The 27,522-nt window shown below is 37.6% G+C and overlaps 7 protein-coding genes, 1 long non-coding RNA gene and 1 other non-coding gene across 9 annotated transcripts; 5 read left to right on the top strand and 4 right to left on the bottom strand.

The window, feature by feature from the left end:
* Positions 1-123: 123 nt before the first annotated feature.
* On the bottom strand, positions 124-3,534 carry LOC103330326 (protein NUCLEAR FUSION DEFECTIVE 4-like). The gene is made up of 3 exons (XM_008232883.2): positions 2,929-3,534; positions 1,122-2,053; positions 124-1,028 (listed from the first exon to the last, which is right to left on the bottom strand). Exons 1-3 carry the CDS (start codon positions 3,265-3,267, stop codon positions 512-514), a joined length of 1,788 nt encoding a protein of 595 aa, XP_008231105.1. The 5' UTR covers positions 3,268-3,534; the 3' UTR covers positions 124-511.
* A 2,599-nt stretch (positions 3,535-6,133) lies between these two features.
* TRNAS-UGA (transfer RNA serine (anticodon UGA)) lies at positions 6,134-6,215 on the top strand. The gene has a single exon. It is a non-coding gene; the product is annotated as a tRNA-Ser (tRNA).
* Positions 6,216-6,559: 344 nt separating this feature from the next.
* Positions 6,560-7,518, top strand: LOC103330325 (uncharacterized). The gene has a single exon (XM_008232882.2). The coding sequence runs from the start codon at positions 7,111-7,113 to the stop codon at positions 7,321-7,323; it is 213 nt and encodes a 70-aa protein (XP_008231104.1). The 5' UTR covers positions 6,560-7,110; the 3' UTR covers positions 7,324-7,518.
* A 508-nt stretch (positions 7,519-8,026) lies between these two features.
* Positions 8,027-8,785, bottom strand: LOC103330324 (DUF3339-domain containing protein). Its single transcript, XM_008232881.2, has one exon. It carries the CDS (start codon positions 8,448-8,450, stop codon positions 8,244-8,246), a length of 207 nt encoding a protein of 68 aa, XP_008231103.1. The 5' UTR covers positions 8,451-8,785; the 3' UTR covers positions 8,027-8,243.
* A 340-nt stretch (positions 8,786-9,125) lies between these two features.
* Positions 9,126-9,731, top strand: LOC103330323 (uncharacterized). Its single transcript, XM_008232880.2, has one exon. The coding sequence runs from the start codon at positions 9,397-9,399 to the stop codon at positions 9,604-9,606; it is 210 nt and encodes a 69-aa protein (XP_008231102.1). The 5' UTR covers positions 9,126-9,396; the 3' UTR covers positions 9,607-9,731.
* A 747-nt stretch (positions 9,732-10,478) lies between these two features.
* On the bottom strand, positions 10,479-11,202 carry LOC103330322 (DUF3339-domain containing protein). The gene has a single exon (XM_008232879.3). It carries the CDS (start codon positions 11,032-11,034, stop codon positions 10,822-10,824), a length of 213 nt encoding a protein of 70 aa, XP_008231101.1. The 5' UTR covers positions 11,035-11,202; the 3' UTR covers positions 10,479-10,821.
* A 313-nt stretch (positions 11,203-11,515) lies between these two features.
* Positions 11,516-12,598, top strand: LOC103330321 (uncharacterized). The gene has a single exon (XM_008232878.2). The coding sequence runs from the start codon at positions 12,100-12,102 to the stop codon at positions 12,307-12,309; it is 210 nt and encodes a 69-aa protein (XP_008231100.1). The 5' UTR covers positions 11,516-12,099; the 3' UTR covers positions 12,310-12,598.
* Positions 12,599-14,018: 1,420 nt separating this feature from the next.
* On the bottom strand, positions 14,019-24,037 carry LOC103330320 (protein VERNALIZATION 1-like). The gene is made up of 7 exons (XM_008232877.3): positions 23,439-24,037; positions 17,244-17,325; positions 16,048-16,112; positions 15,855-15,954; positions 15,010-15,051; positions 14,525-14,566; positions 14,019-14,392 (listed from the first exon to the last, which is right to left on the bottom strand). The coding sequence occupies exons 1-7, from the start codon at positions 23,621-23,623 to the stop codon at positions 14,264-14,266; spliced, it is 645 nt and encodes a 214-aa protein (XP_008231099.1). The 5' UTR covers positions 23,624-24,037; the 3' UTR covers positions 14,019-14,263.
* On the top strand, positions 14,319-16,928 carry LOC148918021 (uncharacterized). The gene is made up of 2 exons (XR_016126011.1): positions 14,319-14,457; positions 16,367-16,928. It is a non-coding gene; the product is annotated as an uncharacterized LOC148918021 (long non-coding RNA).
* Positions 24,038-27,522: the final 3,485 nt, after the last annotated feature.

Raw genomic sequence — 27,522 nt, 5'->3', positions numbered from 1 at the left:
GTCAAAAAACGTCATGGTTCCTAATTGATATTTGGAGTTCTTGATTATTTAGAACAAGGCAAAAGCTGCTAATATGCCTGAGAAAACTGTAAATATCCAAAGTTACAGAAAAGAAACTCCGGAAAAACGAAATAAGTGACAATCTTTCTATTCAATCATGGGAGAATATTGGGCACAAACTGACTCGGAATTTCAAAACATTTCAATGTCAATTGAATCTCCAAATTCAATACAACATTCTAACACATCAAAGGACAATCTTACATATCCAATACATAGCTCTGAATTGGGACACAGGAGGGAAGGAAAAACCTTGGTTTCTGGTTCTGACCCTCGAGAGTTTCTGGAGAGTGTGTAATTGCCTCCATCATCCTTGATATATGGTTACAGAAACACAGAGAAATTCTACATGACCTCAGACAAAGAATGCAAGCAACAATTTGGAACAAAAGCACTCTATTTTGAAATGGCAACTTAGGAAATACAGGATGATTCAGTTGGAATCCTCTGGTTATGACGGGCCAGCTGAACGGGATTTTCCGTAGAGGTTGGTATATACAATCTTAGTCCGATGTACCAGAATCATGCTTAAAACAAACGCAACAATGCATAATCCGGACATAATTAAAGAAGTTAAGAAGAAGCATATAGCACCATCACACTTTGGTGCATCCAGTCTAAGCATGCCTTGGAAAACTGATCCTGGAATGGTATGCAGGTGATGGTGCTGATGAGCTTGCTTCTCTGCTTCCATGTCATATATACTGCTAGCAATCACACCAGAAAAGAGCAACGAACCAGCAGGGTTTGCTATTGTGAGGAAATTGTACAAAGCCCCAAACTTTTTCAAGCCGAACAATTCAGAAGCAGCAGCTGGCACAATTGCCCAATGAGCCCCATAGCCTAGCCCAACAAAGATGGTAGCAATGTACATTGCTCCAGGCCATCCAAAAGCAATGAAGATATGCCCAACTGCCATAAGGAGTTGTGCCACAGCCATTGCTACCGGTCTTGGATAAGCATAGTCCCTATTGAATGTACAATGATGGATGAGAAGTCACAAAACCAAAATTTAAGTAATGCTTACAGAACGTCTAGATAAGAATGTAAGCAGTTCATACCTCACAACAATCTCAGAGAAGTAACCGCCACCAACCCGACCAAGAAAGTTCCAAATGCTGATCATGGATACAAAAATATGTGTATTATCATACCCTAGAGACTGGCTCATCTGACCCAGGTTATCAATCACTGTCAAACCAGATCCAGAACCCAAGAGAAGTGAGAAAAAAATAAGCCAAAAGTCAGCTTTGATCAAAGCTTGTGTCAAGGTGAAGTCCTCCCCTCTATGCGGACCCCTCCTCCTCTTAACCCTCACTGCTCCTTCTGCAGCTGCTTGGAATAGTTTTGTTTGCAATTGGGCAATTCGTTTTCGCCTTTCTAAAGCTGGAAGCAAGTCTACTTCCTTAGGCTTCTCATCTTCCACCTCACTGAATATTACCTCATTAGCATCTTGTTCAGATTTGCCAACTTCTTGTTTCTCTGGCGCAGGTAGGAGTGCCTCTTCTTCTAGAGCTCTTGGCTCTGAGAAAAAGCTCAATTGAACAGGAATCACAACGGGAATTAGGATGAGGACAAACAAAATGACTGTAAATATAGTGATCACAGTGTGGTTCAAATCAATTAGATCTTCAACTAGCATGACCCCCATCAAATAAGCAGCTAATAGGAGGCACAGACTATAAATAAACGTGAAGCTCATGGCATCAGTTGGCAGGACTTGTCTGTGACCTCCAACTGGTCTGACAATAAACATTAAAGCAACAATCACCATTGTTGGACCAACTGCAACCATGAAAATCAAAGATGCATGGTCTGGGGAATGGATCGTCACATATATCTGAGTCATAATTGCACCACCCAACCCAGCAAAGCCCTTCAGAATTCCAACCACAGGACCCCGACTTTTTGGGAAGTTTTGCACACAAGAGACCAGAGCAACTGTATTGAAGAAGGTCTCACCATTTGTTCCCACGAATATAAGAATGCACATCTGCAAAAATGCAACGGTTTAACAACAGCAAAGTGACAAAAAGAAATATTGAATCATTTTCATAATCTGTGTAAAGAATGCATGGCACCCCTGCCCATTGCTAATCATATTGTGTTCAAATGGTTTCTAAATTTGTTACGAACTTTGTTGCTCTATCAAAAGTTATCATGAACGAGGTCTACTAACGCAGTAGAAGATCTTTTAAAAACAAACATAAAAACCACTATTGAACTCTAGCTGGATGACCATTTCTTTTGTCTGTCATATCAAATTAAAAACGCAATTAAGCAAATTTTTTAGAGGATCTTGAAAATGCAGAAATGCCGACTCCAGCCTCCAGGGACCTGAATAGCAATTCTGCGTATTCTCTCCATTTTCTTTACCTCTCCAGGATCCAAACAGAGCCTTAAACAGAGGGCATATACTCAATTCTTCAATCCGATGTTCTCGAATGTGGACAAGGAAGACTAAAACTTTACTTAAAACTAACAAATAGCACAGTTTAAGGCAAAAGATAGCTCCTTTCTTAAGGACATATATGATTAAACTGTGTCTTATCATCAACTCAAACCAAAGATACCAGAAAGAATATCCATTTCCAGAGAAACCATCCATTCCTTTATCTTCCTCAAACTGTTCAGTCAGTATATTCATGAATCGAATAAAAAGTCAAATTAAATCGATGAGAAATCAACGTTGAGAAAGAGAAAAGGACCATCGAAAACCAACCCACAATCGCAAAATATACAATCAAACTGGATCAACAAATAACCAAACCTTGTACTATTTTAAGATCACCAATAAAAGGAAAATCAAATGCTTGAAAAGAACAGAGAGAGAGAGAGAGAGAGAGAGAGTCTCCTTTAGATACTCACAGCCCACAAAGACAGAGTAGGAGCTCGACCAGTAACAATAAGCCAAACCCAGCCATACCCAATAAAATTCATCAAAGCACCAATGAGCAAAGCTGCCCACAAAGGCAGGACCTCACACAAGCTCCCAGCCAAGAAGCCAACACTGTCCCCAAGGTCCTTAGCCACACCCAACCTAGCAATCTGCCTCTGATTGTAGTCCATAGAGCTCTTTATCACCGGTGATATGCTCCCAAACAAGTACCCAATACCGGCACAGGATTGTACCCACATTGCAGCCACAAAAACCAGCCATCTGTTGCTGAAGAAGGACCTGAACTTCTCCTGCAGCCGACCCATCATTGCCTACAATCTCTGTTTAGGTCTGCGCTATTGGAATTTGGAATATATATATTTATACTCTTGGCAATTTTGTTTTTGCCTTTGAACTTGTTGGGTTTTATTTATATGAAGGTAATGATGCAAGCAGATGTATACAACACCAGTGACTGCTCTCTCCTGTGGAAGGTATAGGGTGGTGATGATGACGAACCAGAGGCTGTGCTGGATTGGGTCACCGATCGTGGACCACTGACAGATTATTATTATTTTTTTGGTCGAAATCTGATACTGACAGATTATTTTGTTTAGGCACGACATGATTTAAATAATAAAGCATTTGATATATGCAATATTTACGGAAATGGCACTGACACAGACACACGTACTTGTTTTGTGTTGCGACTGACCGTGAGACCAGAAATAATACAACTTACAAAGCACGGCAATGGCCGCTTTACTACAAAAATCGTTTCTTTTTCAAAGCTTTTTCTTGGTGGAAGAAAGTCATGCCTTGTTTCTCTTGTGGTTTTTTTATTTTGGTTGGTCCACTTGATTTTTCATCGTTGGGCAATGCTGCTTTTTCTTCTTTATTTTGGATCAAAATTCAATGGTAGCAATGCTCTGTTTTTTCAGGCCACTTGTTTTTGTACCCTAGAGTTGCATTGCATCATTTAGCCGACTCCGACTGAGAACCACTTGTCCTGGCAATTTTGGCAATCCGACGACCAATTTATACCATTATCATGCTTGATGAAGACAAATCGAAAAATGCTTTGGCATTATATCTGTTTGAACCCAAATCATTGCCACAAATGAAAGATTAATTTGATTGATTTTCATCCTCTCTTTTTTTCTTCACAATTTTGATTTATTTCAGTTATTATTTTTCAAAATTTTTGCTAAAGAGCAATCTAATTTCAATTTGTTTATTTAAAAGAATCTAACGTCAGTTTGGATTCATTTGAAAATATATTTTATGAATCCAATTGTTTATAAAAAAAAATAATAAAATAAAATAAAAACGTCATGCGTAACATGCGGTCGGTGGACATAGATCATGTCGTTTTCTCAATAATTATGCTCATGCTCTACTATAAAATTAATTTTCGGCTTGATTGGTAATAGATAATATATATTTCCGATGTCAATAGTTGTCGTTTTTCTTCATATCAATCAATATATGCAGCATTTTGTTGGACGGGACTGGAACACACCAAACAAACACTCTGGGTATTGACTTGGGAACACAAAATATATACCCTTCCTTAGCTTGAAACGTCACATGACTAAAATAGTATAGTAGGCATATGCAGTGATTTTTTTTTTTTTGGACGAAATCTTGTTTCATTAAATAGAAGGTCAAACGCCATATTACATCAAAATGAACTCAAATAATTGAGTTCACACAAAATGCAATGTCATACAGACATAGCCCACTACAAATAAACTAACAAATCATAAAGATACATAAAGCGATTAAGCGCGAAGAGGCCACATCAAGGCAGAAAACCCACAAAATGCAAAAGCCCACAAAGCTCAACACAACATGAGGAAACCCTAACACCATTAACAGACATCTGCCGCACAATCCTACAGTCACAAGCCGCGCCACCATAGCAAGCCGACAACCACCAAGGAGAAACCAGTGACCAACAGAAAATGGTGGTGGGCAAGCCACCAAAGCTACACCCAGTAGGAGTAGCACTACCATAATCCAAGAAATAAGTGCGATTTGCACTTTAAAGGCATCCCAAACTCCAACAGTTCCACTGAGGATAGACAACAGAAGAAACATCTGTGGAGTCAAGGAGCCGATGATAGTGGTTAAGACCAACCGATGTGACGCAGCCTCCAACAATGAGGAGAGAAAATGCATTGCAGAAACCTGTAAAGAACACCAAAACCTAAAACCGAAGCCTTCACGGCCTAAAACACGAAACAAATTAAACTTTAAAAAGAAGAACGAAGGAACTGGCTCTGCAAAAGCAGAGCAAAGAACCCGTGGAGGAAAATTTTTAGGGGGGGAGGGGGAATGGAAGATGGAGGAGAAGGCAGGGAAAAAAAAAGGGGGTAAAGGAGAAAATCAAAAAGAAATTAAAAGAAGGAGATGGGAGAAAAGAACAGAAAGCAAAAGCAAAAAAACAGAAAAATGTGAAGGTAGATATCTGGAAAAGAGGACAGAGAAGGGAGGAGAGGAAGGGGGACGAAGGAGAGAGGGGAGAGGGAAGCAGAGAAAAAGAAAGGGGGAAGGAGAAAAAGCCGAAAAAACCGACCAAAGAACCAAAAAGAGGGAGGAGAAGGGGGAAGGGAGGATAGGAGGAAAGGAGGAGCAAGGAGGCAAGAAAAGGGGGGAGAAGGGTCGGTGACCACTTCTCCTGGCGCTAGAAGAGAGGGGGCTAGGGTTCAGGAAGCAGAGAGAGAGTTTTTTGAAAATTCAGAGTTGGCTCATAGCCAAAACGGCATATGCAGTGAGTTGGTTTGCAAATTGCAAGACATTTTATAACGTGGTGGTGACGTGTACACGAAATTAAAAAAACTTGGATTTAGAAGAGACACTTATCAATTGTCAAAACACTAAGGTAATTTGATAGTAAAAAAGAATGGGGTAGGGTGTTTTTTTAAAAAAAAAATCAAAGAGAAACTTCAACAATACCATCAAAGACACAAATATGACATTTAAAGTACCAATTACAAAAGGGCCAACAAAGCAACATGCTAAAATCAAAACTAAAGCAGACAAAATCCGCACTAAAACGAAAGGGGTAGGGTTAAATAGACAAAATGGTAGAATTTGAAGAAGAAGCGAATCAATTAGCGAAGCACAAAAGATTATTTCATGGAAGAGATTTGTTTAAATAGCACTATCTAGGGTTATCATAACATCAAAGTCGATATGTCCGAGTGGTTAAGGAGACAGACTTGAAATCTGTTGGGCTTCGCCCGCGCAGGTTCGAACCCTGCTGTCGACGATCGTTTTTCATGTTTTGGTATTTTAATTAATCGAATCGAACGTGGACTGGATCATGTAGCGGCCCATTCCGCTCTTCTCTTCTTGAATATTGCAGTTTGGTTGTTGGGTTGGCCCTTTGGGCTCAGTTTCTAGCTTTATTATTATTATTAATTTATTTTTTTAAACTTGTGCGCTGCATTAAACAATCTTTAACAACAAAGTGTGTGCGAGATCCAAATGGCTCCACCAAAATCAATCAATATAGAAAGAGAAATACAAGGAGATGAAAGGGAGCCACTCCAAATAAAGAGGCTTATCCACAATTTAAAAACAGGAACTTGCATCTCTATAATGCTTCAGTGAAAAGAAAGTTTTGTACCACCAATCAAAAGCAAAAAAAAAAATTTGTTCAGCTCAGCTGGTTCCTATAGCTTGTGATGCACAGAACTTAGAAGTAGATGGACATCAGAAACTGAGTGAAGGGAAAGTCATCGGTTGGTTACGCAACTTACCCTCTATAGCGCAGGAGGCAGATTTACAGTTGTGGCAATTCAAAGTGTTTGTACGGGTTGAGTGTTATGTGGGAAATTTCCTTGGTATGCATGTGATGTGAGCTGTAAACTACCAAAATACTAAAATGTGAACATATGGGAAGGGAAGGGAATAGCTTGATCCTCTAACCTTCACTTTTTTCCCTAGTCTTCTATCCCTTGTCTCTTCCTCCCAAAGCTCAACTTTATAATCACGCACATCTTTCATTGTTTCTTTCCCCTCCATACCAACCATTCCTTATTCCTTCTCCCACTTACTAGTCACTAATTTGTACAACTCATTGGCAGAAGATCAGATCACAACTAAACAGATTTGGATCTTGAGAGGGATAAAAGAGATCAAGTGCAAGAACCACATCGAAGATGTCAGATTGGGGGCCAGTTTTCGTAGCAGTGGTGCTGTTTATACTGCTTACTCCAGGGTTGCTGATTCAGATGCCTGGAAAAGGTCGATTCGTAGAGTTTGGCAACTTTCAGACTAGTGGAATCTCCATACTGGTTCATTCCATTATCTACTTTGCTCTCATCTGCATCTTCTTATTAGCTATTGGTGTCCACATGTATGTTGGCTCATGATCAACTCAAACTGCCACAGATAACACGCCCAATTCTCATCTCAACTCTACTATGTAGTACCCTTTAAGAATTTATCTCATTTACGTTTCAGGTTGATGATCAGTTATGTACTTAACTGACTTGTTTGGATTGTGCATTCTTACATGATTAATTTAGTCAGATGCTAAGGTAAAATATTCTGTTCTCTTGGTTCCACATTGTTTGTCATTGATTTTGAGTTTTGCTGGATGGTGGAGTTTCATAAAGTAACTGGATATTCTTTTGGTAATTTCATGATGCAAAAGTAGTCACCATGCTCCTACGAGGTGTGTTTCTTGCTAAACTGTAAAGCTTTAATGGGGATCACCTAAATTCATTGACTAATGAAAGAAAAAAGAAAGAAAGTCCAAAAAAATCTGGTTGACTCTCTGTTCCATGTCAAGTTCATATGTTTTTGTGGTGTTAGATCCTTGTTAAGCTATATTTCGTCTTCACAGAATTACTTTTACGCCGATTATTGACTTAATGGTTGCAAATTGGGAAGCTAGCATGCCATGAGCAGGACCACAGCACAAGTTCTGCTTGTTTTCCTGCATATCGCAATTCAAGTTGCCATCCCAAAGGAAAGCAAAACAAATATCTTATCTCCTATGCTATGAGTGATCTGGCTTGTAAATGAAAGGCAAGCATAGATACCCTAGAAAATAAGAAAGATTGTCAAGGCTGCATCAATTATAGTTTTTTCATTGCACAAAGGAGAATTCATGAAGGTAATAATACATACAAGTAGCACAACAGCACCAGTGGCAGTAAATGAAAAGAGTAAAACAACATAACTAAATCCTTCTTTCACGAAAAGCACTAAGCTGGTCTGCTAGAATCCTAAAAACCACAGCTCTTCTTTTCTTTGACAAAATGACAATTGAGATGGCCGCTGCTCCCTAAGCATAGATGCGAATGTCAAGAATAACAAGAAACAGAATGATGAGCAAACCATAGATAACAGCGTGCAAGAATATGGAGGCCACGCTAGTCTTCATGTTCATAAATTCGAAGGGACGTTCCTTGCCAGGCATTTGAAACACCAACCCTGGTGACAAAAATGCAAACAGCCCTGAAGCTATGAGAGGAGCAGCCCAATTCTTCATTCTAAATAAAGCCCCTGTCCGGAGATTTCCTGCCTAGCCTTCTTTGATCAGCTCAGGGCTCAGACTCAGCAGAAGAATAATAGAGAGAGCATATAAAAAAGGGCTTTGGATGCTATATGATTTGGATTTAAGCCATTGAAAGAGGGGAATGGGAATCTCATAAAGCTGGAAAGAAGATAAATATTTATCAACCATCCACTTTAGCCCTTGCTTCAATTTTAAATTCTTGGTATTGCAGCTGTTGTTGTTGCTTGGTTGGATTTATTGGATAAGGCAGAGCATCCTTATCATTTTCTATTGCTCAATTGTGATCAAGGCCATACATACATAGCTCAAAACATAACATAACATAAGCAGTGAGCGCAGCCAGCCAGTCATATAAATTGCATTATTATGTTGTTTTGTTTGCAATCGATAGCAGTTCCGTTTAGCATTTTTAAAGGGGAGAGTTTGCTGTTAAAAAGCTCCAATCACTGTCTATTTCAGCACCGCCAGGTCTATTCAATCCGATTTTGCCACTAAAGGCTCAAGCTTTATCTTCAATAGTCAAAGAGGAAAAGAATAACAAAGGAGAAAACTTTGAGCTAGTGGGTGGGACCCAATTGCACTTATTCGTTTATTCTAGGGTAGACAGTGGACCCAACTGCACCGATCTAATCTGCAACCCAAAGCAGAGAAGCCAAATCTTCACTTGCCAGTAGCTTCTTCTGCCGTTCGTCATGGTTGTTTTGCTTATTAAAATTGCAAAATTGCAATTCCGAAATTCCGAATCCTGTCACTCTCACTCAGAAAACCCTAATAAAATAAGCAAATCAAAATCCTTTCACTTCCGTCTTCATCCCCATTGCGTCCGACGAAGGAAGGCTAGTAACTTCAGGCCCTAACCCAGAAACCCTCATCCAAAAATCCGAAATTTCATTTGAAAATCAATTTGTAGGAAATAACAATGGCGGACTGGGGGCCCATATTGATTGGGGTGGTGCTGTTCATTCTGCTGCAACCGGGACTTCTCTTCTCGTTACCGGGAAACAGCAGGCAGGTGGAGTTTGGGAGCATGAAGACGAATGGCAAGGCCATAGCTGTGCACACTCTCATCTTTTTCGCTCTCTATGCCATTCTCATATTGGCCGTTCACGTCCACATCTATACTGGCTGATCCGGTACTCTCGCCGCTTTGGATCTGTGTATTCTCTTTTCTTAGTAACTTGTAACTTAATGGCTGTACTTGGTTTTGAACTTAATTATTAATACAAAGCACAAATCTTTAATTGATTTGAAGAAGATGAAGCTGCTTATTATAGTCCCTGATGTTTTCCATTTTGTTAATAGTCTTGGATTTGAGAAACCGGCATAAATTGATTCTAGTTTATTCTACATGTACATAGATTTTAATCATTCCATTGGATCTCTGGTGCAATATATTCCTCTTGGAGTAGGAGTCTTCAAGATCCACTGCTGAGCTTAAGCTCCTTTCTAAATACTATGGGAAAAAAATGATTAAAAAGCCAAAGAGGTCGTGAAGTGGGGGTTTTTTGGGTGTTTGTGCTCATGCTTCATGGCTCAAGGTGCTGGGTACATTAAAGGCCTCAACTTGAAATCACTTTCTTTTCTTTTTCATTTTTCTTGGAATGGAAACCTCTTTTGCCACATGGGGGAAGCACTAGAAATGTAGAATGAGTATATCCACCTCTATCATGTGGTCTCAAGACCATCTTAACTGCTCTTTAATCTATTTTTGTTGATCTTATTTGTTAGATATTCATATTATATTTGAGAAGTGGTCTGAACTTTGAATTAGAGACAATTTTACAGATGCGTAGCTATTTCTATTGTTATTCTTTTAGTTGGTTATGATGTCTGTGGTTATTGGTATAGGAAATCATTTTGCAAATAGTTGATATGCAAAATTCCAGTATAGGATATGTGCCCTCTAAGTGCATGGTTTCACAATACCCATAGAAAACATAGATCTTTGTCTAGATATTTTGCCCCTTAGGTTCTTACCCATGCTTGGATGACAATGCTTCGTGTTAAAATGATAAGCAACTCCATAAAAGTAGGTTTATTACAGATAGATCTTTCTGTGTAGCTGATACTATAAAACTTAAACAATATAGATTGGAAACTTAGTGAGAGCAAACTCAATATGGAACAACCTTGCGTTGTTGAGCCTGATTGATGCTATGAACCAATTCATTGAGATGCTCCTTTACAATGTGTCAATGCCGAGTGTGAAGTGAACTAAACCAATCAGGTAGCAGGACAACATTAAAGAAGGAGCACAGTAGTAGAAAGAGGAAGAATCACTTCAGAAAAAAATTAAAAGAAAAGAGCAAACACCACTCTGGGTGGTGGCTGAAAATGATATGGATTAGTTGACATGTATGTGAATACCAATTGCTATGATCAAGATGGTCAGTATGCAGAAGTATATGACGGCATGAACCAGAATAGCAATCCCACTTGTCATCATGTTTCCGAACTCCATTACCCTAGTTCTTGCTGGTAATTGGAATAGCAGCCCTGGCGAAAGGAGGATGAACAAGACCACGGCAACAATGACTGGTCCCCAATCAGCACCCATCTCTCTATGTCTCGGTCTCTGTCCGTCTCTCTCTCTCTCTCGGTCTCTGTCTGTCTGTTTCTCTCTCTCTCTCTCCCTCCCCAAAATGGAATGGAGGTATGGAAACTTGAGACTTCCCTTGAAATAGATATACAGACTGTTATGATGTTTCTTAATATGTAGAAGGATGGATCCTATTATCTTAGTGAAGAAGGAGACAGGGATGCTAAACTTAGTGGAAAGAAGACAGTGGGATAAAAGAGAGGAAAGGTATTAGGAGGAGGTGGTGGGTTTGCTTTATGGAGATGGTAACAAAGTTCTTTGCTTTCATAAGCTTCCAATAATTGTTCATTTAGCAGGGGCTCTTTTTGCTTTCTCTGGAGATTGATGAAGGTGGAGTCATCTTTACAGAAATATTGTAAAATAATGTAGCAAAATGAAGTGTAAAGTTGTGGTTAGCGTATGCTATGCATGTTTAACAGGAAAAAAAGGCAGTGTTTTTTTTAGCCCGTTTCTACTAGAAAAAGCTAAAGACGCATGCATTAAGAAATGCAGGGGCTACCCAAAAGTTAAAACACGAAGAAACGATAATGCAGACATGTCTGATATGCTATCAAGAATTGACTGATAAGTTTTTGGGGCCCAATCCAAAATTAAGTGGAAGCACTGTATATTTGGGCTTTCCAGAATGTCCAAGTTCAAATTATTGCCGTCCAATTCGAAGGTCGAAACAAAAGAGAGATGCCACTTTGAGGTGATGGCCGTCCAATGAGGCAAATGAGAGCCGTACAGTCCAAGCTCCAAAGATAATACCGTCTGCTGATTACTTAGTTTGTAACCCTTTGCTTCGTCGCGGAGCTTGTGGCTCTTTGTCTCCATCAATTCCCATTTTGGCTCTTTTCACCTCCATTCACTCTTTTTATGGTGCTTCCTTCTTGTTGCCCTTTCATTTCTATTTCTACACTCCACTGCTACTAGGTTGTAGCAAGTCTACTACCCTACTCTCATATCATCTCCTAACTTGATAACTGTATGGTAATCTCGTAGCACTCTGTTCATTAAATTGTGTGGGAAGGGTGGTAGAAAATGGCGGATTGGGGTCCGGTGGTGATAGCGGTGGTGCTGTTTGTGCTGTTGACGCCGGGGCTGTTGTTTCAGCTGCCTGGGAATAGCAGAGTGGTGGAGTTTAACAACATGCAGACCAGTGGGGTTTCCATCTTGGTTCATACCATCATTTACTTTGGCCTCGTCACCATTTTCCTCATTGCTATTGGAGTTCACATCTACACCGGCTAGCAGCAATCTATATTTATTTCTATATTCGATTTTCTCAGGGATACATCAATTGTTTTGTCATTTCTGAGTTCAGTCGGTGTGTTTAATTTCAGCAGCATTTTTTTTTCCCTCAAATACTTTGTATGAACTCTTCTTTAGAGTCTGTTTCTTTTAAATGTTATGGATGATTACAATTATAATTAAGAAGCATCTTAATGAAATGAGTATCAGCGAAAAAATGTATTTTCCTACAAAAAGACTAAATCATATTTGAATTTAGTTTTATATAGCTCAGTGATTGGCAGCTTCAGAGTTGGGATTTCCCTATACTTATATAGCCACATAACAATTGAATTTTAGAATGAAACGATACAATATAATATACTTTGACAGGACAGGAGAGGAAGATGATATCTATGTATGTATTAAGCAGTTACTTGCAAATGAAATCTTAATATATAACATAGGTTTCTTACTCTTTGATACCATCATCATTTGGGGAATAAATTTCCTCGTTTATATACATTATTATATTTATATTGTCAGTCTTTTTTTTTTTCTTTTTTTTTTAAGAATAGAAATTCATTAATAACAGTGGTAAAATACAAGAATTTAACAATAACACACCCCAAATGAGGTTCTTGCATTAAAAAAACTGGAAAAGCAACCAGCAAGATAGTGAGGAAACTAAATCCCATGTTAAAGTGCAGCTCACTGAGAGTTGAATGAGAGAGGATCTAGAAAACTCCTTGCGACATCAGTGTTTCACAGAGACCAGGGTAGAGAAAACTTTGCAGTAGCTAGGGCCTAGAAACACCAAGAAGTTAAAAAGGGCATTACCGCTCAACAATCATCTGGCCATAGAAGACCATAGTGCCTTCAGCACCCCACATGATCGCACAACATCCATTAAATGCAAATCCATCAAGATCTATCAACTCCACCTCCAAAGACACAGAGATCAATAGCATATCAAAACCAACCTGCAAATTGAGAGGTCAAGAGTGGCTCATCTACAAAGATCCCTAAAACCGAGCCCAAAAGACACCATACAGACCTCAAGAAGACTGAAGGACGGAGAACCAAATTCCAGCACAAAACTCGACGGAGACCCAAGCTATATATATATATATATATATCTATGTGTGTGTGTGTGTGTGTGTGTATATATATACACACATAGATATAAGCCGACCTCGAATCGCGAAATTCTACATCTGCCACTCACTGGATTCTTCATCTTCTCTACACTCTCTCTTGTATTATTTTTCTAAATCCATTGAAATCAAATGTTGCTTTGCTTTCAACAACCCAGAGTGCAGAGAAAAAACTCCATTTGTTTGATTTGTTTTCATTTTTCACATAATGTAATTGAAAATGTGAAAAACATGTTTCTCTTTTCCCAAGGGCCACACTTTCATTAGGAAGTTCCGATGATGAAGGAAATAGATAAATACGTAATTGTTGTTGTCCTTGTGTATAAATAACGTATGAAACCTGGTCTGCCTGACAGAGAAACCATCAATCCAATCCCAATCCATCATAATCATAGTAACTACATACACACTATTCACATAGTGGTCCCGTCCAGTTGCCCTTTCATTATGATATAAGCAGTACGGTTCACTACTTCATGGGCTCAGCTCAGCTGCTCAGTCAAAAGTAAAAATTATATATATATATCTATATATAATAATTATATAAATAAATATAAACAGAAGAGAACGAAGTAAAACTAGTTAATTATAGCGACGGTGATATATATGATATGATACGTACATATTATTATTACACGGCGGTGGCCTACAAATTCAACTCATACAAATCACACCTATATGATACAAACATACAAACTGAGCCACTTAGCCCTGCAATTGGTCTTTCTGACCGGACACTCTCGAGACAAATGTCCACTCGAGCTTAGGCGTGGCAACTGGAGGTGTTGCCACATTTTCCCCCCCTCCCCTTGGAAAAGTCAGAACAAATGGAGCATCGTCTGTCTGGGAGGAGCATTGTCATCGCTATTGTTGTTGTTAGCAGAACAACTCTGCTGATCCGCTTCCTCAGCTTGTTCCTTGTTCTTCTGCTCCTTCAGCTCTGCAATCTGAAACCCACCAAAATTTTAAGCACCTTCTCACTTAAATTACATACATACACCATCAAGTCCCGGTGAGTTGTGTGTTTAACTTGTTTTTTCTCTCTTTCAATTTCTAGTATATTATTATACAACATATACCTCCTTTTCCATGAGAAGCTTCTCTTCTTGCAGTTGTTTTTCCTGTTCATTAGAGTCAACAAATACAAATTAGTTTCTTCCTTGGTTACCTCTATCAACTCAACCAACATAAGTTAACCCTATATAAAATGATAGCTGAGAAATACACCATTACTGAGAACCAAAACCATGCTTTTCTGCTTAAACATTTAATTCATCCAGAAAACAAAAACCAAAAACCAAAATAAGAAAACAAAAACAAAAATTCCCCTGCCAGGAGACTCCACAAAAACCCTATAAAGAAATCAGATATTGCAAGCCATTAGACACCAAGCATTCTGCTACTTGATGACAACAAACAACACTCTTCCTTCAATTCTAAGAAATCACTCAGTTTCTGCTCATATACATAGTTGACTAGAATGCATAATTGGCAGATAACAATTTCATTTACTCTAATGCAAATTAAATGGAGTTTGAGTGTAATTAAGAACATGAGAGATTACCTTCTCAATAAGAGCTGTTAGGCTGTCCATCATCAGCTGTGTCTGCATTCATTAATTTAATACTCAAGTCAGTCTAGTGTAACTGTGTGAGTATAACCACACCAATCTATTCACAGTTATAAATTAATTAGCAGTATCTCAAACTCTTACCATAAAATAACCACCACAAATTTAGTCTACAAGGAAATTGCATGCAACAGACACAAATTGCCAACTTTTTACTCTTACCAGTTATTGAGAATTAAGAGTATACACTTATTATGTGCTGAAAAAGAAGAATAAGAAGAGATAATCCTTTCTCCATTTATCAAATAACTGTGCCTTCATTTCATATTGTTAATAGTTCAAGAGTAAAAAGTTGCTAAACTTTTGGTGTTTCTTGGGAAGAACCTTATCTCCAATTATCAATTCTGTCATAAGCCATTGATGCTCATTGATGCTCTTTCACATGAAATTTCAAATTTCAGGGATGAATTATATATATATAATTCTAAAATTAAACTTCACTAAAAACAACCACCACCACCTGATACAGAACATGCAGGAATTAAAACTCTGTTCACAGGATCTACCAACTCTAAAACTTGAGGACAAAAGCATACAGAACATGCATTTGGAACTTTACTGATCATCAATGTGATTCTAGCTAGAAGAAGAAACTATTTATGCGGGTTTAGATCCCAAACATAGGTACTTCGCTTATTGGGAAGAGCCCTTGTAACCAGTCAAAGTGAAACCATAAAACTAGGTTTTCAGGATTCTTTTCAATGAGATGTCACCATAAACCAGAATATACGCTAGTTTAATTAAAGAGGGTCTGATAATATAAAAAAAAGATTAGCAACCTTTCTTGATCTTGTTTGTCTTAATAGTGTATCCAATTGCTTCTCAAGTTGGGTGAGCTCTGTCACATCCAGATTTTCAATGTTTTGTGCTTCCAACTCACTGCAAACACAAACACAAACACAAACACATACTCAATAACCAAATCCAAGTCATGTGGATGAACGGAATGAAATGTCTGCACATGTACCATACCTTTGAATCGTTTTCAGTGACCGGTTAGGGCCTGCGCAGAGGCCACTCCATTCTGAAGGATTCTTCTGCACCCGAGATTAAAAGAGTGAGAAAAGACCATGTGATAGATGATAAACCTCATCTTATTCAGAGAACATAGGGAAAATAAAAACATGGGGTACTAACAAATACAGTATATTGGTATGACTTTCATTTCATTTCAATAACATTTTCATCATCATTCATCTGCAATGCCAATATCCATTTTTCTCCTCTCTCTTTTTTTTTTTCGTTTTTTTTTTGTTTTCAATATCCATTTTTATCCTTTAAACTATGGCAGGTGCATTAGGCTCTGTGGATCAAATACAATTGTCAAGTGACTTACAAACTCCCGCAAGTGCAGCTCAATCCTGTAGTTGGAGAGACATATGTAACACATAGGTCAAGCACCCTCTTCACCTTACAACTAACAAAGTGGGGACTAGGGTATTAGATGACTATTGGACTCAGGACTCTATCTCGTGTCTATGCTTATCCCATGTGGGATTTCTCTTCGTTATCTGATTACATTGTATTCTTATCATACTTCTGTATAGGGCCACTTGTAGTGTGGTTTGTGATACAATGTAGATGCCACCAGTCCCAAAAGCTTAAGCTCATGGGAAGTGGATCAACAGCTTAAGCTCATAGAAAGTGGATCAACAGCTTAAGCTCAAAGAAAGCGTACCAACAATGTATATCAAACGTACATTCTTCATCGGAAAATCCGGCAGTTGCTATCCAAATAAGTTCAGCTGGGGATCATGGAATCTTCTTAGGTCATATAGGAATGGTGGTTGCACAAAAATGTATTATTAAGGAACTCGATATATGACTTTGGTAGATTAAGATATTGGCCAATCTAGTCTATAATCTCAATTTCAACACAATGTTGAAAATAATACTTATTAATGGAAGCCTCTGGGGCTACCTCAGATGGTGATCGAGAAATGGGAAAATGTTAAAAGATCAGAGTATGAGTTTTGTGACAAAAAAGAAAAAGATGGGTCTGATCCCTTTTATAGCCTACGGGCTGTCTTAGATCCTAAAGTTTCAATAGAGAAGGATGGAGACGGTTTTGAGTAGAGGCAAGGACTGCCGTTTCGGTCAATAAAATAAATAAATAAATAAATAAGCAAAATAAAGAAGATTGTGTAGGGTCAAAAGGTTTGACTAACCTTGCCAGTACCACCAACACTCTTGGGAGCAGCATTTTCTTCATCATTATGTATCTGGTAACGCTCAAGAACCTTTCCTAAACTGAAGCAATTGATCATAAGCAAAAAAGGTTCATAAGCAAAGGTTATTTTGTGCATCAAAATGAAAGTCGTAACCATTCATGACATACTTACATTTAAAAAGACATAAATAGAATAGAAATAGCATCTATTGCTACAGTACTTACAGTAAATTAAGAAATTCAGAATTTGGGGATTAAGAGTAAGTGGCATGCCAAAAGTTATTTGGCATAGTTGAAATAATTATTTGATTTACCTCTGAATTGCATTATGAATGATCAACGGAAACGTTATTTTCCAAGTCACAAATGCTATAAAGTAGGAATGACACAGAGAACGTTGATTCTACGAACGTGATTCTACTCTAAAGCACATTTCCCCACAATCTCAACTTTGTGAGTCTGGAGCCATTCCTATTCATACTCCATAGCACACTTCCCCACAATCTCAACTTGGTGAGCTTGGAGCCATTCCTATTCAAATCTCATCTTACTGAATGAAGATGAGGTTCCAACCCAACACATATTAGGTGATGTGGAGTATGTGGGCTGTTGGGTTTCACACGTGAGTAAATAATGCGGAGTAGCCCAACACTTTCTAAGCTCTTGATAGGTTTCTTATCTTTACAATATGGGACATTTTCACTTTCACATTCCCACACTTTCGATCTAAACGCTAGCTTCACTTGATTCAAATGCGCTAATTTTCAAACTCTCCAAATTACTTCAAGAGATTCCAAATTCCAAGCGTTATCTGGACTATGAAATCACTTATTGTGTGAAAGCATTGTCCGATCACGAATCTTCACGATAAATATATCGATATTCTCTTCTAATTTAGCCACTTAAAATCTCTAAATGATGATTGATGACTTTATACAAAATCAGCTAGCTTGATATTACAAACATGACTTATCGTGATTTTGTTCGTTTGATATTGCTTTATATTTTTTGATTGGTGGTATTAGAGACATTGCTTGTCTATCTCATTTTGTACCTTATTCCCTTTTATTTAGGTGTGCGCATAGAAAGCAGAAAATAGAATTTTCGAAAACAATATCTTGGAAATGAGAGTGTTTAATATGTATGAGAAGAAGAGATAGAGAGAGAGAGAGAGCACAACTAAATTTTAAGAGAGAGAAAATGCAACTAAATTCTGAGAGAGAGAGAGAGAGAGAGAGAGAGAGAGAGAGCAACTAACATGTCAAAAAGAATGAGGATTTTTTTTCCTTGTGGAGGGTGTTGAGCTCCACGACTTGGAATCTACAAAAGTCAACTTTAGCGTATTCCTAGGTTGGGACAGAGATTTCGTAAATAAAGAAAAAGAGTGGATAACAGAAAGTGAGTGTCTTAACAATATGCATTTTTCCTTTTCACTACATTTTTTTTTTATAAATTCCTCCATTAACTAGTCTTTTGGTACACTTTTCTCATGTGAGCTCTTTTTGTTTTCTTGTTTTACGCTGTTTCACATGAAGTTAAACTTGCCCTACCAGTCTTATCAAACTTTTATGCAAACAAAAACAGAGGGCTGCTAGCTAGCTCTCTCTCTCTCGGTTTTCAAATCCATATTAAACCCTTCCCCTTCACGAGTGTCTCAATAAGCAGGTGTCTACATAGGTGCAGTGTTGTGTTCATAAGAAAAAGGCTTCCATCTCTTTCTTTACATCTATCTCGCAACCCTTCACCCCCAAGTTATATGAAAGCCTAAAATTGACACAAAGAAAAACGACCCTTTTGAGGTATTGAATGCATATTATGACAGGGTTTCACATTACAATTGGATTCTATCACTTTATATTCCACAATCATCAATCTACCATTAAATAGTAATTTCCTCAATAAAGTTATATTATGTTATGCTATCTTATACCATATTATAATGCGAACATTCAACTCAAAACCAATTAACAATAGGTGAAGTGAACAGATCCAAGATCTTTTAAACTCTTAAGCTAAGCTTCTATTCTTCGATGCGTGGTACTCTTAATAGTACCTGAACTCTATATGGTAGTTGAATTAGGATGCAAGGTAAAATTTGGGACGCATAAGCAGATAACAAGTGGATTCAAATTTGATGGCTCAACTGAACGAAGCACAATACATCACGACTGTGGAATTGTATAGGGTATGATCCTCTTTTATGGTGTGCATGGGAGTAAAAAACAATGTCTACCTCTAGTGTAGCATGCAAACCCCGAGGGCTAAGAGTTGTGCAAGTCCTTCAAGTTGTATTTCTGAAGATAGTGTAGCAACATAAAAGGTGGCTCTCCCTAAATTGTACTGAGGCTTTTTGAGATAAAATCTCGTACCTAGATGAGTTCATGGACATGATCAACTAGAGATGAATCTAAGTGATTAAGTTTAGAACAATATTGATGCAATTACACCATTAGGAACAAACTAAGAGGATGTGGCCCTAATAAATGGTATCATAGTGGATAGTTGGTTTGGGACACTTGAAAAGTTGAGAAACCTAGTAAGGACTTATAATGAGTTGAGCTACTCCCCCCATTGTCAATTGGTTTTGGGGTAGAACCTCAACTTCCTTCATGATATCAGAGTGGTTTGCCCACGTGTGAAAGCCCAACGGCCACACGTGCTTCACGTCACCCAAAATGTGTTGTTCACGTGTTAGGCTTGAAAATTCGTCACACGTGCAGGGGCGTATGAGAATATGAAAATAAAGAGTCCCACATTGGAAAATTGAGAAACCTAGCAATGACTTATAAAAAGTTGGGCTACTCCCCTCATTGCCAATTGATTTTGCGGCGAAACCTCAACTTCCCTTAAGTCCCAATTAGGATTGTTGATGTGGTTTCTCTCTTATTTTTTTCATATAATATAAAGATGTTGATGTGTTTTGAAAGTTAAATCGTATTTATCGGTATGTGGAACATGTACTATATACGTAGATCAGTGGCGTGGAAAGTTGTTCATCTGTTGAAGTACTAAGGATTGTTGTCCAAGTGGAAACATGGTTAAGCAAGATGTTTTGGTTTCTTTGACATATTGGACGCTCCATGGTGTCCTACCCCTACCCTACCTAACCTAAGTTTCCATCTGCGCTGGCCCCATGAGCTCTCTCTTTCTGACGTATAAATCTCTTAATGGATTTGATCCAAATCAACATGTGTTTGGATATTAATTTTGGAATTCCTAATTTGGCCTGACCAAGATGTATGTGACAAAACGGAAATAAGTTTAAAAATTAAAATTTTTTACTTCAATTAGTGGAAGCCAAGCATTAAACTCTTTCACCAGTTCAGTCTCTCCTTATGGAAAACTACGAGGCATGAAGTCAACCTAGGACTCTAACTCTATGCCACTGAATTATCATTTGTTAACATATTTATTGAGGTTTTGAATGGTTTTAAAACCTTCCTCTTATCTACTCTGCTATCAATTAGGATATATGCTCAATTATATTAGGATATTCATATTCTTCGGTAGCTACCAACAATCTTACAGCTCTCACCTCTTTCAGTACTACTACTAGTTCATTTGATATAATGAACAAAATTTTAAAAATATATAACAATTATATAATTTGTTCTATATAAAATTAGATTTTCATCTTTAGATTAGATTAATTTTTTTATTAAACACTGATGTTATGTTAGATTTTAGTTTTGATCTTTGTTTATGCATATTATTATTCATATACACGTCTATATGTATTTTTCATAATAATTCTAAAACAAATTACCAAAATCAAAGTCCAACCTCACACGCTCCATTTTCATAAAAATAACATCATCTTATTCAACGATGAAAATCTTAATGCCCCCCTTTTTTTAATCACCTAGTATGAGAAGCTAAAAAGTGGCCTTTTATCTTTTGGTATTCCTATATTTTTTTTGTTTTGTTTTCTATCAACAGATGGTTGAATTCGATCATGGAATCGCTTCTAACATTAGGAAGAGAAATAGGCTACGAGTTAGTATTCCTAGATAAGATTTTCTTTGGGATATGCTTCTAACTCTATATATGTTTCAGTTTTCAACTAGGACATACCTCTGCCCTTCATAGAATTGAACTACATCTTTCTCCTTTCTACGGTAAGAGTTAATGTTTAAGTCCTTGTAACATGGTCCTTAGCCATGGAGTGATAATAGTCCAAAATGTTTTGACAATTAGATTGGCCGTACATATATCGAACAAGGAAGAGGATCACAGATTTTATCATGGTCAAACCATATATCATACGATACTTATTACAGGTTGATTACATACTGTTTTTTTAAGTTCAAGATGGCTAAACAAGCCCGAGCAACCTAAAACCACGAAAGACTTCATGCAAATCCAATGAATGAAAAATTGACCATACAAAGTCAGTCAAGTCATGTCACCCCATATAAGCCTAAAATGGTACTATGCTAAGAAAGAGTTAGCTACTACTCTTATGATCCATTCTACCAAGTGTTTCGCCACTAACGTCATGCAGCCAAACAAACTCATGACATGCATGAAAACTCTAATAATTACTCTATTGTTATTACCTTAGGATTCCTCGTGCATGGCAATTCTTCCTTGTCATCTCATCGTGTCATGGCCTACTATTTTGAGTTGGTGCTCTAATTCTATCATGGTATCAGAACAGAATATTCACATATTATTTTACTGGGCACACCTACATGCTCTTATATCACTGAACATATGAAAGAAAGAGCTTTGAAAAGGGATAAAGCTATCCTAACATCTAGCAAGTTGATGACAACATCACGTGATATGTCGACTCAAATTACAAATTAGGAATGTGGTTCATGCAAGAAGCAACATGATCGACGGTAAGAGTCAAGTGTTCAGCTCTTATAAGTTGTCCAGATGGTGTGGCAACAATACGTTTCTCACAAGTCAATATATAGTGAATAATGATTTAAAATTGATTTAATTTGACATTCTCTAAAATGAATGATTCTAATGGATTAAAATAGTCATAAAATAAAAAGAGCAGTTTAATTTGATCTCTTCTGTTTGATGCATAGGGTGCCTTATTCTCCTAAAGCTTGGGTAAAGAGCATCAACTTTTGCCAAAGAATATTGACAATAAAAACAGAGAAAAAGAACACCATTAGAAACACTGCATGCCCTGATCACCTACGCATCTTCTCAATACACCTTATTCACTATATATAGCTACCACTCATACCTACAACATTTTCCCCGGCCCGTTGGAGATATTGACTTAGCTATGTCCTATTCCTCTCGGGACACTGTAGACTGTATAGCGACATGCAACACTAGACCATAAGTGACAGTTCCTGCCAACCCGAATTTTTTTCTTCTTAATTAAAAAGAAAAAAAGATGCGTCTGGTACAAGAGAAAACTCTGAAGTAATTAAAGAAAATAAAAAGTGATTATATTTGTTTAATGATGATCATCTTAATTAGCCTCAATCTGAAATGTATATGGGTAGGTAGCTAAAAGGGTTTAATTATCAACGGTGGACGATGATGGATGCAATATTAGCTCCAATCCAATCTCTTGCATGTATATTAATTAACACCATAGTTTGGTTTAAATGAAGGAAGAAAGCTAAAGAAAGATATTTATTGGGAAGATACTTTAAGGGGATATACATGGAATTGAACAAGGACAATATTGGCAAGGACAAAGAGTGCAAATTAAAGGTAAAAAATGAATGAATTGGATTGGATTGAATTGAATTTAAATATAATAAGGTTATTGGTTCATCCTTATCAACAAATGGATGAAGATGATCATCCATTCCATTCCATCCATTTCCATTTCCATTTCCACATACATTAATAGAATATAACAAAAGTAAAGGTGGATCCATTGATGTTTGATATAATTTTTAATTACAACATGGTAGCTAGCAGCCTAGCATAGCAGCACTGTACCCAATACAATACATGATGAAGATAGATACACAGATGAGAGAGAAAGAAAGAGAGAGAGAGAGAGAGATATATATATATATACAGTCGGGCAGCTAGCTGACCAACCAATAGGGAGAAAGCTACAGCTAAGATATTTTGCGGAAGAAAAAGTAACAGTAGAAGCAGCAAGGCGGTGCGGTGGGAAACAACATGAAGAAAAGGTCTTAGCTACTGTAGTAACAACAGTGCGATGGATGGATGGATGGATGGATGAAAGGGGCGTACGTACCTCTCGCCGCTACAGAACTCGTAGAGCCTTCCTTTGGCGGAGAAGATGATGAGGCCCACCTCCACGCTGCAGAGCACAGAGAGCTCGCGAGCCTTCTTGATGAGGCCGCTCCTTCGCTTGGAGAAAGTCACTTGACGCCGGATCTTGTCATCGATTCGCTTCAGTTGCACCTTCCCTCGTCCCATTGTCGCTTAATTTCTGTTTTTGTCTGTGTGACTGTTCTGAGTCTGTGTGAATGTGAGAATAGGAAAAAACGAGTAGTTGATGACGAAAACCCTAACCCTAAGGTTTCTGTGGGAAGCAAATCGAAAGAGAAACGAAAAGAAAACAAAAAGGGGGGTTTTAAATTGGAAGCAGAATCGTCACCGTCTCCTCACCCCAGCACAGCACTACTACTACTACTGATAGCTCAGTCAATGAGTTAGTCGGTAACTCCCTTCCCTCCTATTGCTATTGTTTTTGTTTTTGTTATTGGTTTTCTTTTTCTTTTTCTTTTTCTTTTTGTTTTTCTTTTTCTTGTGTAGGGAGAGAGGGGAAGAGAGGGAGAGAGGATGAGAGAGGATGGAGAGGAGAAGGAGAGAGAGAGAGGGAGGGAGGATGGATATAAACCATCACCATTTACGTAAGTGTTTAATGAAATTACCTTTTCCAATTTTTCGATTTCCATGCCTCCAAATATACTAGACTGAATCTCTGCTCAACACGTGTGAGTTTTCCCTTCATCAGATATTTTTTAAAAAAAATCATCATCATCATCATCAACTCACCCAGCCTCCACCCTCTCCCTCACCCTCACCTCCCCTTCCCGCTCACCCTGTCCTGAGATATTAATACTAAAAATAAAAAATAATAAAAATAGTAACTAGTTGAACGGTGCTAAATTTCAAACTTGAAACACAAATGACACGCATGTATATCTTCTAGCCTATCTAGGATGTAGCTGTTGGACTCCAGCCGACCCACAAAAGATATTTCAATTGTAGACTGGACATGGCGAGAGAGAGAGGGGGAGAGAGAGTGTGTTCCGTTTGGTTTGGTTTGGTTTGGTTTGTCTGCGTTGTGTTGTAACGTTTGGAATTTGGAGTAACGTGCTTTTTTGAAACATCAATTAAATGAAAACCGAGAAAATTAAAATAAATATTAGTTTTGCACACGAAAGAGGAAATGTTTGAAAACAAAAGAGGAAAGTTTTATCGGTGCGCATGTCAGCAAAGGGGGACCGGCAGATGTGAGTTGAGGAAGCCAGCCAGCCAGCTGAGGAGCAAGATTCGGAGATTTCACAACTCAAATTATTATTATATATCTTTAGAGGCAAGCCGTTTCTCTCTTTGTTTTGTTTTGCTTTTTTTATTAGGGTATATTAATAAATCATTGGGATGTACTGGTGTGCTTTCACCTTCTTTTTTTTTCTCTTTTTCTTTTTTGCCACTTTGATGCCAAAATCCAAGTAACTCAATTGTACTTTTTTATTTTCTATTTTCTAATAAGAGGACCCCACATCTGGGCGATGCTCTCCTGTTTCCACGTTTACGGTAAGCAATAACTGACTAGCAAGCCACGGTCGTCACGTGGCAAGCTTTGTCGTGTCATGAATAAATGGATGTCCCATCACCCCACGTCCACATCATTTCCAAATTTATATAACTCGAATTTGTTCTCAGTATATCCAATTTTGGGATTAGCGGTCGAGTTGGTGGTGGTGGTGGTGGTGTGTTTGGTGACCTTTCGGACTCTTGTGCGCGCACACACACATATACACACCAAATATCTTTTTCTCCTTTTCTATCCATCCAGATTGGCATAGGTGGGTCCCTTTTTAAATGGGCCTTCATGGCCCTGAGGCCCAATTCTTAGGATACATATAGCTGGCGGCAGGTTTTCTTTCTTTCTTTTGCCTACTCAGCTCAAGTACTCTTCTACTTGTAGACGTGGCCTTCCACAAATGGATGCGTAAATAGGCAATCAATTGCCTTGTACACGTGGCTCAATTCCACTACTAGCCCAGATCGCATCACTACTTTAATTTTGGGCCACGGTTGATTTGGGCTCACCTGATCCATCCTCGTTTTTCGGGAGAGTAGTTGTTCATGGAGGGCGATGGCCATGGGCCTCGCATTTGTAGGGCCCCAAATTATATATATTATATATGTACCAAGTTCAAGAATATGATTTTATAGGAGAATAATTTCAATAGTTTTGCATTTAAAGGCCCTAAATCTAAATACAAGTGTTTCTGAAGAGTCCAAATGAAAATTATGTAATATATGAACATCAATTGTATGTAGTAAAGTATTTAATTGTTAAAAGTAGCAATCAATGAAAGAAAGTCCAACATGGACTAGAAATTCTTTTATTTATCCAAAAATTATTGTTAGTAGATTATTTAGCGAGGAAATATGAAAGAGTGCAACTTATTTGTATCCTCATTCTTGTTTATTTTCAGATTGGGGCATCGATTATATGGCCAATACTGGAGCCGTGTTTATTTATCCAAATTGTATTCAATTGCATAAATTTTTTCTCATGTTAGTTTATTATATTCAAGAGAATGAAAAAGAAATGGGCCTCATTTTCATTTCTAGCCTAGGGCCACCCAAAAGTTAGGGCAACCCTTAGTTGTGAGTGAGGGGGTTGAATGATGAGAGAAACTCTCATATAACGGAATAACACTTTTTGCTATCCTCGGTCAATAACGCAATAACACGTAGGATAACTTTTTCATGTGTCATTGTGTTATTGGTCAATGATAGCAAAACAGTGTTATCTCCGTTACATATAAGTTTTTTTGTTGAATGAGGGAGCCAATCCCACTATCCAATAAGAGAGAGAGAGAGAGAGAAAATATTGGTGTTAAACTTTTCAAATGAATGAATGGTAAGATTGAACCCTCATTCAACCCCCTAACCAAAATTCTCCTCATTATAGAAGCTATCGGGGAGGCACATGTAAATGAAAGGTGAATGAATGAAACGTACATTAACTATTTCAAGCTCTTCCAGCCCAATATTCTCTTTTTTGTGATTTCCATTTTGACAGTGCAATTTCTTCTTGACTACTATATTCTTCTTCATACAATTAGTTGGGAGTTGAGATATAATGGCTTAAAGCTATATTCTTGTTCAAAAAATTAGGCGGTTTGGATAATTGAAAAATAATGTGTGGTGGGTCCTATAAGAGTCTCTCAAATAAGTTATTTGAGGGATTCCTCAATTAAAGCTCATTATATGTATGTATGTATGTATATAGATAAGATCCTCGACCCAAAAGAGAGAGAATATTATAAGATTCTCTCACTTTAAAAAATAAAGCAAAAGTAAAGAAGACAATAAACCATTAGGATCATCATTTCTTGGTGGAGCTCCAGATTTGTCATTTTCTCGTGTTTATTTTACACTAGAGAGAGGGAGGAGGAGAAATATGAGGTAATAAGGTCATCTTCAACCCATCAAGCCAAACTTAAAATATCATAAACTTTAGCCCAATTTCTTTCCTAACCCAAGAAAAGTAAGGGGCTAAAATTTGAGAAAACCCAAACTTGAGGCCAAATACAAGTCCAACTATTGCCTGGACTGAATTTTTTTTTAGTGGAGCCTACTCAAGACTGGCGCAACCCATGTGCAAAGAGGTGTGAATAGGGTTCGCAGCTGATGTGCAGTAGATTCTTTTGGATTTTTTTTTCTTTTATTCCAACAGTAATCCAAATAAAGGATCCAGGTTAAATCCAAGCTATTTTAATGGTAAAAAAAAATGATCCAACAATCAAAATAATATTTTAAATTAATCTAAGTCATATCCAACCCCAAAACTCACTCCAAACTCTATAAATACCCACCCATTTCTCAAATACAATTATATTTGTGGAATTTCAATTTTTTTAAAGTTAAATTGTTAAAAAAAAAAAAGAATTTAATTATGAAGTTATTTAAAAAGATTAAATGAAGAAAAGTGATCCATGAAAAAATATTAGACTTAAATTATTCTTAAACAATTTAATAAATTTGCGGATTTAAAATTTGAGTATGAAAGATTGGGGGAAAAACGGTTTGAGTCTAGGCAAAACTCAAATAGTTACTTTTTGAAGGGG

Source organism: Prunus mume, linkage group LG4, assembly GCF_029339155.1.
Source record: "Prunus mume cultivar Tortuosa linkage group LG4, ASM2933915v1, whole genome shotgun sequence".
Lineage (NCBI taxonomy): Eukaryota > Viridiplantae > Streptophyta > Magnoliopsida > Rosales > Rosaceae > Prunus > Prunus mume.
This window is presented reverse-complemented; position numbering and strand designations above follow the sequence as displayed.